Source organism: Macaca mulatta, chromosome 1, assembly GCF_049350105.2.
Source record: "Macaca mulatta isolate MMU2019108-1 chromosome 1, T2T-MMU8v2.0, whole genome shotgun sequence".
In the NCBI taxonomy this organism is placed as follows: domain Eukaryota; kingdom Metazoa; phylum Chordata; class Mammalia; order Primates; family Cercopithecidae; genus Macaca; species Macaca mulatta.
The window spans coordinates 53939219-53952340 of NC_133406.1; the positions used below are offsets into that span (position 1 = coordinate 53939219).

The 13122-nt window shown below is 31.6% G+C and overlaps 1 protein-coding gene across 4 annotated transcripts in view; it reads right to left on the reverse strand.

Moving 5' to 3' along the window:
* KCNT2 (potassium sodium-activated channel subfamily T member 2) overlaps positions 1-13122 on the reverse strand; it is a 399597-nt gene that overhangs the window by 111549 nt on the left and 274926 nt on the right. For 2 of the 4 annotated variants that reach the window (XM_015120914.3, XM_015120903.3), the window contains exons 18-20: positions 12579-12684; positions 8109-8281; positions 835-906 (exon numbers count right to left, since the gene is read on the reverse strand). In XM_015120914.3, coding sequence (XP_014976400.1) covers positions 835-906; positions 8109-8281; positions 12579-12684 — 351 coding nt within the window. The remainder of the gene's footprint in view (positions 1-834; positions 907-8108; positions 8282-12578; positions 12685-13122) is intronic. The other 2 variants (XM_015120935.3, XM_015120925.3) reach the window with 1 other exon arrangement.

The following is a 13122-nucleotide window of genomic DNA, read 5'->3' on the forward strand; positions in this document are numbered from 1 at the left end:
GTTAGTATTATCATACCTGATGATGTAAATTATATTAACGTAGAATGGAGGCTAAACATATTTTAGACTGGTTGACCTTTAACGTATCCACAGCACTAAATACTTTCAAAGTTACAAAACTTTGTTTTCTTCAACATCTACAGGATAAAATGTAAGCATTAAAGTTCTCAAATGGTAAATTTTAGCATTTTATTTTGAAGGCTCTGGCCGACATTATTTAGAGGTGGAAAAGTAACATATTATTTCAAGTATATTAGCTTTTTGATCTTTTATTTATATATATATATTTTAATGTCACCATGATACATGTATAAGAATTTGTATTTAACTACTAATGTGTTAAACACATATGACCTTTTAATTAACAAATATTTTAGAAATTATAAACTCTGACATGTGACCAAAGTAAACTCTAAAGGAATTGCTCTAATTTATAAATCTAAGTTAAAATGAGCATTTCTAAATTATTTCAGTTTCCAGAAGTTATCGTAATGCTATCAATGCATCACAATATTGCAACTTTAGTTTTCTCTAACACTATGTCAATAGTAATAACGTTGTTATAGATGACACAAAACTAAAAATAGCATTAGAAACTGAGCAAAACTGACAAAATTGACATGCAGCAAGATTTGTTTTAATTCAACAATAGATTATTGCTTAGAAAGTTTAATACAAGATGTATAACACGAGAACATAAGCTCTACATGCAAAATATATCATATTTGCAATACTGACACGGCAAATTACACTCATCATGCAGTAACAAGGCACAGCACATGACAAACCACAGGACACTACACTAGTTAGTGTGCCAAAGATTTTGTCACCTACTTGTCAATAGAGCCCACCATGTAGTAAACCATTGGAAACCAACAGATTGCATCCAGAAAATGCATATCTGGCCTAAGTAGTAGATGGGTTACAAAATGAAACACAATGTCACAACAGTGGCAGCACTTCTAGGGAAAGGAAGTAAGTTGACTTAGTTTGTATTTCCAAAACTCAACACTGCTGACAAAATTAATTTTAGTGCTTTTTTTCTTAACATTAACTAGAAAATGTCATTTGCACTTGTTATGAATCATAAAATGCCTCAGAATTATAAAAACAAGTTGTATTTCAGCTTTCTAAATCAGAAACATTATGGCATAATTCTACAAAAATACAGAATTGATATTCTTAATTATGACTAAGAAATCTTATATATAAATTTAAAAGTTATCCACGCAGAGGAGGCCTTGTAAAATAAAAAATTAATGCATTTTTTTAGATGATTTAAAGCAATGGGTACTAATGCCTATTAGTGAGCAACTATTAAGCATGTCTATTAAGAACCACTTTCTCTAAGGGATAGATGTATAATCACAACACGCCCTATATAATATATCAGTTTGTCAAATAAATATAGTATATATGCTCATGCAAAATACGTATTATATAAAATCATAATGAAAGTAATGCATTTAAAAATTTATTAGTATACTCAATATACATTATTGAGGAAACATTTATGACTGAAATCTTTTCTTATATACATATTTGAGGAAAGAACCATAAACCAGAAAGCTTCCTTAGAAATTGCTTAATCTATTGTATTCATTTCACAAAGTTATTAATTTCTTCAGGTATCTATTGACTCAGCATATATGTATCCAAAAATTTTATTTAATAGACATTTTAATACATTCAGGCTTACGCAAAAGAATATCCTGTTAACTTATAAGAAGTACAGAATTTTAAAAATTCTTGTACAAAATCATACAATTCTATTACATATTTTAATCTGTAAAAAACAAACAATATGTTATATTTAGGAGGCAGAATTGAGGAGCATTTCATAGAGCTGATATTTAATTTGAATGTTAAAGGATTAGTAGGAGTTTGTTCAGCGTAAGAGGAGGAGAGGAAAATACTAGGCCAAGGAAACTATAGTACCTACAAGCCTCCCTGGCTAGATGAACTTTTTTTCTCTCCCTGACTTATTTCTCTCCTGTTGGTCATCCTTCTAGCTCTTTACAGTCTGAAGAAAAAGAATGCTCAATACAGCAAAACATTAAAAGAAAAAAAAACTTGTAAAGAATACCATTATTTTAATTTTGATTCAATTTCTCCTATCATTAATTTTCTTTGTAGTCATTAAAATGACCCAATATTATTACATCTTACAAATGTACCACACTTCATTCTTAAAATCCTCACTTACTTATTTTGTAAGTTATTTTCACTTTTTGATGTGAAATACTGCAGTTATCAGTTCTTTGCAGTACCTTGCTATTGTATTTAACACTGGTGTTCACATCTTCCGAAGACTTTCTTTTCTTTTTTTTTAAGCATTGATATTTTATCATTATCCCAAAACATTTATAGAAGAGATATTAGTGGATCACAGCCTATATACAGTTTTAAAGATCCTGATATATGTTTTCAACAAATATTATAACCAAATATACACTCCAGTAGCAGTCTCTGATAGTGCCTTATGGTAGAGATTTCTAGTTATACTCTTTCTAGGCACTGTCCTGCTTCTTAAAATTAGCAGGGCTATTTTAATTGCTGATTCAAAACCCTCCACATCTCTCTCACCCTGTCTTGTAATTGGAGAAGCACATAGGAGGATGCAGGTACCACAAGAGTGGGGCAACACTGAGCTGTTGTGGTGATCTGAAAAATTCCTTCGCCTGTGTGTTGAGGTCACTGTGGACAAAGTAAGTCTTGATTTTATGCCAACCCTTCTACTAGAGTTAAAAATGAAGATAAGGCCTTTCTATTTTGTTGCTTTGTCTAGCAGAGAATATAAAAGCTAACTGGCCATCAAATTTAATCATTGTTATTCTTTAAGAGACTCATGAATTTCAGTCACATGCAATTTTACCACAAATATGTACTTACAATGGGCAAGCAATGTTCCAAATCCTTGGAAATTGCTTTAACATCTGTATTGTGGTAGCATGGTTCATTCATCCTTACATGAATTAGAGCAGCTATGTTACAAGGTAAATGAAGGCACCTGAACCATGCTAAATATATAATCCTGATGAAAGATATCTAAGGTAAGTGGTCTACTACGCCGTATTTTTTGCAAAATTTAATTTTGTATAACAGATAGATTTATCTACTATAGCTATTTAAAAAAGGTGGCTTAAAAGGAAATCTGAAACATAAAGAATAAATAAATTCTGCATTTGCATGTATCATGCCAGCTCACCTAAATACATTGTCAACAGTTTTCATGGCACCGACCTGCTTAGTAAGTGAGTAGCATAAATGATATCACAGGCTCATAATAAAACAATTTTTTAATCATTAGAAGGCAGCTAATTGGCAAGCACAACCTTTACATTGGGAAGCATTATTATTGAAAAACATTAAACGAAAACAAAATATTCCTAAAACTAGATGTCCTTTTCCTATATTATGTCCTCAAAGTACTGATGAAGAGTTTTATATTTAAAAATATTATGTAGTAGATTAAAATGTATGCATTTTTTAAAATCTGACGGCTAAACAGAGAAGGCTTATTTACGTTAGGAATTACATTAAGGAGAAGTGGTGACAATGATTGACAGATTTAAGTATATAGCTCATTACAAACAGATTAATAAGAAGTAAATGTCGAAAAATTGTTACTTATACAAAATTTATAGACCAAAGTTGCTTAATATATAAAGAAGTATTTTATAATCAATTAAAAAGGTAAACATGACAAAAAAAAATAGATTCAGGGAGGAATAAATATACATGAACCGAAACAAAGCAAAACAACACAGGCTGAAACTAGTAATAAACAAAATAAAAATTCAACAAACACAAAAAGTAACTGATGTTAGTAAACAGAAGAAAAATGAGCATATTTATTAATGAGTCTTAACTGCAATTCTACCAGAAAAGATGACTACTTATGAGCCAAAAGCCTCATATTCTTATAGAAATTCTCATAGTAAGAGTTGTCATTCAAATATTAGTCAGTGACTGTTAGGAAGTAAAAAAGGTTTGCAAATTGGTATGAATTAGTAAAATTTAAGACCATTATTTTGTTCCCATTTAACTAATAACAATAAAAATTTAATTTCTTTGTTTCAAGTTCAAGAAATGAGTATAGTATGCTTTTATGAGCATAGTTTATTTTAACATTTCCTAATTCCATTTTTACGTAGTTTATTCCTTGCTAGACAATATGAAAGTAGTTTAATTTTAACTACTTAAATAAGTGTGCTTTTCCATTAATTGGGTTTTCATATAAATCCTTCCATCAGTTTGAATAGTAACAGTGTTATTTTCTTGATTGACAGAAGAAAACAATGATGTTTCTCATCTTCCTTTTATGAATCAGATATTGCACTAGGATTTTATATACATTATCTACCTCATCTCACAATAGCTTTTAAAGATAAATGTTTTAACCATTTTACAAATCAGAAAAATGTGGCTTAAAAAGACTCAGTAACATTTAACAGACCTATCAAGAGAATAAATTTAGAACTTATCTCAGATCTGAATGAGTCTAAAGTTTGAATTTTAAAAATAAGAACACTGACATCAGACATTTTATCATTACTTTTAAAATAAGCTGAAGTTTACTTGGCACCATATGTGGAAAGAAGATTGATTTAATAAATGGATAGTGTGAACAAGACTTTGATAAATATTAAGAGCAAAAGCCTGGATCTTTCACTTCATCCTTATGTAGCTTTGGATAATATATTCTAGCTTTTGACTTGCTTTTCTGTCTTTCACATGAGATGATGTTAAAAATGACTAGATGACCTTTAAGGTTGGGGTGGTAATCAAAATATTTAAAATCAGTATGGCACAACAGACCAAACAGAACAGATGGCCAACCGATCAGAACTGACACCAGCTCTAATGAACCAGTACCAACTGAAAGATGCTTTTCAATATGACTGAGTTTTATTTAATTACATTTGAGATCTAGAAAGCTTTATATTTGAAAACATTGTGAACACTTATTTTGGCATATTATGTGTATGAATATTATAAATTTAATTTACATTTTAAAATTCCTTGCTTATTACATCTGCTATTATTTATTTCTGTTATATTGAATTAATTGGACTTTCAACTAATTTTTTAAAATAGCCATGTACTGATTTTCAGCTGTAAGCATGTGAAATTAAAGTCAAGTCAAACCTTCAAAACTAACTAATAATTCTAGAAGTGTATGCAATCATCATTGTAGGAATTCCCATAACATGGAAATATTGTAAAGAAGAAAGCCTCGTTTTTTTTGTAATATTGTAGAATAGATTGCAAAATGTTCTCCATTTCAGAGCAATGGGCATCTCATTGTTTAAAAAAAAAAAAGAAAGAAAGAAAAAAAAAAAAGAATTGCATAAAACTTACTGGAACATTGTTAATTGGTGTTTAGTTTTAGTTTCCTAACTCTTAACCAAAGGAACAGAGGACAACAAATAAGAATGTTTGACACTACTTTCGGGAAGTACACAGAAAGCTAATAGATTTTCCAGCATGCACTTTCAATCTAACCCTTTGAAATAAAGTCAAACCCTACAAGAATGATTTAATAACAATATAATGTGGATTGTTGGATTTCCAAATGTAAGCCATTAGGAAGGCAAAGGGAACTTTCAATGCAAAAATAATCCAAAGTTAAGATATATTCTTGTTTTCAGAAAGTATGAGCAAGCAACATGTATTTTTCATATATCAAAAGCCTGTAAGTTGAAAGAAAAATAAAACAGAAATTTCGTAGAAAGGTCTAATCCAAGAATTGACCATGAAAAAGGTCATTCACGTTCTTTGTGTCTCTTTTACATCCTCTTAAAATAAGAGACAGCGTTGTAGCCACCTCACACAGCTTTCGATTTATTTAAATGTTTACATCTTAATTTGAGATTTTAAACTGTTTGGCACATCTCTCTAAGACTAAATCATCACTGTAATGTCAATATGTGACTTGTGCAACTAAATGTAAATTAAAGTGTGTAGTATGAAGACTGACATGTAGTAAATGACCAATAGTCATTATAATTATGAACAGAGGATAAAGGTAAATAGTATTAACTTTATTGAATAATCTTTATGGTCTTATTCATATGAATTATTCTCTGATAAAAGCCACATATATGTTTATAGAGAAATGCTAACTGGTTGTCAGTAATTAAGAGAGGTGGAGTTTTCAGATTGTTCTGTGATTGATCAATCATTGATCAATGTGATTGATCATTGATCAATCTTGAACAACACAGAATTGATTTTTTAATCTTAATATACAAATAAATCAATCATTCAATAATCAGACATATCTGTAACCTGTTTATTCAAAACCAAACAGAAAGGGATTGATTTGGTTATAGCGACTCTAAAATCTACATAAAACATACAAGTAAAACACTGCTTAGCTCCTGTCACCTGTGTGATGGCGAAAATGGAGACTTAAGAGATTTGAGATAAGATTACCTAGCAAGACTGAAGATTGAAAATGAGGAGTCCATCTCTGTTCATAGAGTGAACTCCAGTCCCAAATATGAAGAGACTGATTTTTGGTTATGAGGTTTACACATCTATCAAGATAAAGTTACACAACTTTATCTTGAAACTATGTAAACAGGAGGAACGTACAGTTTTGTCCTTAGTCCTATCAGAACGATGCTGTAAGCACAGTTTCACTTTCTTCTCAATCCACTTCCTATATTCCTGTCTGTAACCTGGTACCTGAATTGATCCAGTTTGATCCAAGCCATACAACATGGAGCTACTCTAACGCAATGTTTGCAAATGCCGTTGTCTTAACTTCCACTCTCAGGACAATGGACTCATCATAAGCAAAAGAAGGCAAAAGCTGACATAGTTTTTGAACTCACATAGTTAGGCATCTCTTGTGTGGCAGCTCAGCCAATTCCTTGGAGCTTCCTACCAGAGATGCTTCAGAATTAAGGTTATGTTTGAAAGAAGTGATTTACAAACACTGCATTGCCATGGCCGTCCCACAACGCAACTTTGATTGTTCTGAAATTCATTTTAACAAGCTTTTATTTCTTCTGAAATTTGGTCCAAGTTTCTGTTCATTTACCCTAAATATGCCTCAACTTTCCTTAGATGCCAAAGAAGTATAGAAAACGTCATTGAGTAATCATATCTAAAAATTCTTCAAATGAAAATTCTACAAGTGTGATAAATTTTTGCAGTCGATTATTCTTATAATGATGATGCTAAGAAAGTTGCATCAATAAGCATTTTGATATTGGTATAGTGAGAATAAGCAACACTATAAAGTTATAATGTATTGGGGAGATGTCTCTCTTAAGGAGAACTTTGATAATTTTGAAAGGCAGAGACAAGGCAACAGAATTTGGCCTCATTTATTAATAGTTCATCTTGACATTTGCATCACATTCGAATGGATGAGGAGAGTGAGACAATCCTAAAATATGGTATTAATCTGAAGACCACCTGCTACTAATTTCCAGTCACAGAGACGGATATTATAATTTTAGAATAAAATGGCTTTGACTGTCGCATTCAGTGACCCATATTTATATTTGCATAAGAATTTTGAAATGCTTAAGTAGTCCCATTTAACAAAAGTAAACCAATCCAATATTTTCAAAATAAATGCACATGGTAAAGCATTACTTCTATTATGTCATAGAATGTATGGTTTAACAGTGGTCCGATCATAATAACCTCTGATGATGCTTTGTGTTATAACATATAAAAATGGATCAGTAAATGCTTCTCTGATAATTAATGGTTCTTTAGAAAGACAAAAAAAAAATTGTCCAGTTTTGGCAGAGATTTGTCAGGCTAGTTGATTAATTTAAGGAAAATTGCAGTAATTATTTCAGTGGACTGTTTCCTGTGGTATTATGAGTAGATGACCACTTGCAAAACAGTTTTAAATAAAATTCTCAGAATATCCCAGTTTTAAGTAGTATTTATGAAACAAAATCATATTCAATGATATATTTTGTATCACAGCACAGAATATAACTCCCAATGAATCATGTACCATAATGTATCTGATTTAAAATACTACCAGCATATTACAGGCAATTATTTTTGATATACATTAATATACTATTAAATACAGTTTATCTTGTTCGTGTATATTAAAATATACTTACGGGTTATCCAACAGCAGTACTATGGGATTAAGTTCTTTCTTTGGTCTATAGTATGCCCTGAGAGGAACAATAAAGTTATATAATCCATTTCCAGCTGTTTCAGCTGCAACTATAATTAGTTTATTTTTGAATCCATAGGCTTTTGCATCCTCATAGTAGTTATGCTGGCAACTCTACAGAAGAAAAAGTATACATTGAAATGTCATTTTTATACTTCATTAAAATTTGGAAAAAAATTAATTTGTATGAAAATGTAAAATTTAACCATATAAATCCTTATTTTCTAATAAATTTGAAAATAGTTACATTTCTCTGTGCTCATTTCTGCAACCTGCAGCAAGAAATAAAAGTATGCATGGCCAAGGAAAATGAACTGCAGGTTTGTAGCTTGATGCTGAAAGCCCCAACATTTTGTGTGTGTGCTTGTTCTATCGTAAACTAAAGCTTTCTGCTAGAAGACATTGAGGCATACACTTTTACAAATTTATTTTCTCTGACTTTCATTTCCAGAAATATAGTAATATCATAATTACATAACTTGGGGAACATTCCCAGTACCAAATGCTTAAAGTGATGAAGAAAAGAAAACAGTGAAAAACAAAACGAAACAAACAAACAAACAAAACCCCTAACTGTCTACATACATAGTTGAGCTGGCAAGGTAATGATGCAAATACTCTAAAGTAAAATACCCAATAACACCAAGAAAAACAAGAACAAAGCATTATCAAAAACTCATCGTTGAGCTAAGGGTGTTTTGCTACTTCATGGAGTCTAGAATTTGACAGAATTACCATTGTTAACCCAATATTATTTTCAGCTAAATTATACGCATGGAGAACTGTTTTGATGTTCTGCTATTTTACTTTTACATGTCTTTATGTGCATTTCTTATTTATGTGGGTTGAGATTAGCCAAATCTCTGGAATATTCTGATCTCTTCATGTGGGTTGAGACTAGTTAATTCTCTGGAATATTCTGATCTTTTTTTTTTTTTTTTTTTTTTTTTTGAGACAAGGCGTCACTCCTGTCACCCAGGCTGGAGTGAGGTGGCACAATCATTGCTCACTGAAACCTCAACTTTCCAGGCTCAGGTGATTCTCCCACCTCAGCCTCCCGAGTAGCTGGGACTACAGGTGGGCACCAGCACGCTCAACTGCTTTTGTATTTTTGTAGATATGGGGTCCTGGGCTCAAGCAATCCACCCACCTCAGCCTCCCCAAATGCTGGGATTACAGGCATGAGCCACCATACTCAGACACTTCTGGAATATTCTTTGCCATTATTCTTTAGTAAAAAAATAAAAAACACTGGTGAAAACAAGGCACCATGAGTAAACAGAAACAATCATAACAAGATAACTAGACCCACAAAGACTATGAATTTTGTGATTAAATTCAGAATACAAAATGTGCACATTTAACATGTTCAAAGAAATAAAAGAAAGCATTTAAAGCATGAGAAAAGAACAAGAGTCTATTTAAAATAACATCTAGCAGGTAGATGTTAAAAATAATATCTAAATCTATTTCTCTGTATCTTCTCCAACTAAAGAGTGTAACTCAAAAGATTATTTAAATTCCACATAAGATTCAGCCAAAGGGATCATGTGAAGGACAGAATGGAAGATAGGAACCAAAACAAAAGGTAGAGAAGAAAAGAAACAGAACCTAGGGTGAAAAAATTCAGACTTGGAAGCTATCGTGAGAATATCTAACATTTATTTAATCAGAATATCTGAAAAAGAGCTAAGAGAGAATCAGAAAGATACCTTATTCAAGCAAATATTGACTGAGAGTTTTTGAGATGTGATGAAAAACCAAATGCGATCTTAAAAGCAGACACACAGAAAAGAGCCGCATCAACAACAAAAACAACAGCAAAAACAAACAAACAAACAAACAAAAAAAACAATTCTAATGGTAGCTGACTTTTCAGCCATTATTTGGAGCACAGAAGGCCGTAAGTAAAGTCCTTAAAATGCTAAAAGAAAAAAGAAAAAAAAAACTAAACTAGTAGCCTGGACTTGGACACAAAGTAAACCGTCTTTCAAGAATGAGTACAAAATAAGAACATTTGAAGGGAAACCATAATTAAAAGGATTCACCACCAATAGCATCTCTTTAACAGAATTTCTAAAGATGGTAATCTAGGAAGCAGGAAAATGAATCCAGAAGGAACTTCTAAGGTATAAGAAAGAATGGAGAACAAAGGAAATGGTAAGAACGAGGGCAACAAGTCTTTATTGAAAGGGTTCTTGGAGAACTATAAGCAGAATCTGGAGTAATATAAAGAAATAAAGTCACTCAGAAAGAGATCACGCATGCAACAAGAATAGTGTTAAGCTGATGTTTGGGTCATCAAGGATGTCAATATTTATGAGATCAACAAAGGAAAAAATAACTTTCCCTAAGGAGATTTAGAAATAGCTTAATTAATAGGGAAACAAAGAGCAGAGAACAGAGAATTTAGTGTTCATAAACACTGACCAGGACACCAGCCCCACTGATACTGACACAGAATAAATTGGATAACGCGATCCCAACTCACACACTTCACAGACACAGTAGAGTCAGCTGCATAATCCCATACTGTTCCTATAATCCCAAAGTGGGTGCTCATTTACATAGCAGACCACCTTCTATCAGTCTAATGGTACCTAAGTAACCAATAATTCCAGGTATTACTAGTCAATCAGCAACACCCAGAAATTTTGCTTCATTAATATGGTAAATGAAGCATTTTAACATTTTGATATTAAAAGATCCTCTTATTGTGCCTCCACCAATCCTGTTCTCTGAAAGTTTAGCCTTTCAGTTAGAATGGGATCCCTGTTTGGAGATAAATTATTTCCACTTTTTTGTCTCGTAATATTTTTTCTATTTTAACTATGTATTAAAAGAAATAAAACCAGAAGTGAATCCAAGTTTTGTCGTGACTGAAGCATATATTATTTTAAGATTTATCCATAGAGAAAATAACAAAAATATTATAAATAATATTAGTCTTAAAAGAAGTCAATGTGGGGGAAGGGCCTTGAAATTTAGGGTTTATTAATGTTACTGAAAATGCATAGCTGGCCAGAAATGTCAAGTGCTTCATAATATTAAAGTAAATATATAAATATATGTATTCATCTGGGTCCACTGAGATGGATGATTCTGTCCCTCAAGATCAATATATATATATATATATATTTTTGAACGAGACCTATATATATATTCAGTCTTGAGGGACAGAATATCATTCGACTGAAACCTATATACATATACGGGAAACCTATATATACACACACTATATATACACACTATATATATATATATAAAAACCTATATATATACAATGAAACCTATATATATATAATATGGTCTCGAAGGACAGAATCATCCATCTCAATGGGCCCAGATGAATATTTCAGAGCAATGACAAAGATTCTTAAAGCAACTTCAGGGAAATAAAGGCAAGAATTTTCTGATGTTCTCTAAGTCTTCTGCCTCAAGATTGATAGTAACAGTCAAAATTTATAATATTTATCATATAAAAAATAATAGCAAGAATATTAACAAAATGTATTAAGCACCAACTCAGTTATTAAGTTTCTTGCACTTTATTAAACATGTACTAAATTATATAATCCCTATAAGAGCCCTATGAGGTTCATATTAAAATAATATCCACTTTATGGGTGAGGAAACTGAAACTTGGTGAAGTTAGTTGCCCATTTTACATGACTTCTAGGTGGAGAGCTGAGATTTTAACTGTAACTTCAAAATGTAACGTAAAAGAAAAAGTTCCTAGTTAGAATTAGTGGCACACCTGAATCTCTAGGGGCTGTGAATATAAGGTTCTTCCTTTTATCAGTGTTGTTATTCTTCAAGAGAATAAACTCATACCAGTCAAGCCCAATGGTTGCACTGTGAAAAAAGATAAAACCTCTAGCATTCTTAGAATTTTTACCTTTTGGACAGTTTCTCTTGGTCCAAAAATGACAGTAAAACTTTGAGAAAGGAAATATTAGGCAAGACTCTAATATGAGCTTTCACTTTAGTAATAAACGAATCTTTGTGTCTAACACATGGACTTACTCTTCCCATCATGTCAAGGGGTTCCATAACAAGATATAAAGTAATAATGGTAAAATAAATAATGCACATTTGGCCAAAATGATTTTTGGAGATTTTGGATGTTGAGGGTTCGTAGGGATGAGATTTGGTACCTTATTTTCCTCTTTAACAACATGACTAGCAGATCCATTAGGCTAATTTAGTAGAAGACTAAAGCATTTGGGTAATCATCAGTGCAGTTAAAAAAGTAAAACTGACCACTTTATGTAAATTTACATTGGAAAAGATAATACCAATACCCCTTAAACATATTGTAATCAAAATGCTGTATAAATTACTTACATTATGTCATTATAAAATGCTATAATTTTATTTTGTGAACAAAATAGCAGCAACAAGTACTTACCTTGTCTAATCTTAAGCAGCAAAATGGTACTTTTTCATGAAGAAGATGACAAAAAGTGGGTGAACTTCCTATATATGGAGAATAAGGTGGGTAACCTTTAGCATATCTGTAAAACAATACAAAATATTACCCTTGGATAAGGCATGCAAATTTAGCAAATTAAGTTACTGACATGTTCCTCTGTTTTAATAACATTATAATCAATAACTCTGTGTTGCAATTATATTTTGATAAAGAGGTAGTTAAGAAGAGAGGTAGGCAAGCTGTGGCCCCAGGGTCAAACATGACCCACCACATGGTTGTGCAAGCTGAGGGTTGTTTTTGTATTTTTAAATGGTTGGAAAAAGTCAAACTAGTATTTCATGTCATGTGAAAATTATATGAAGTTCAAATTTCAGAATCTATAAATAAAGGTTTATTGTAATTCAGCCACTCTCACTCACATATGTATTGTGTATAGGTGTTTTTGTGCTTTGATAACAGAGTTAGTAGTTGCAACAGGGGTCAAAAAGCCTGAAATATTAACTGGCTATTCCTTTCCAGA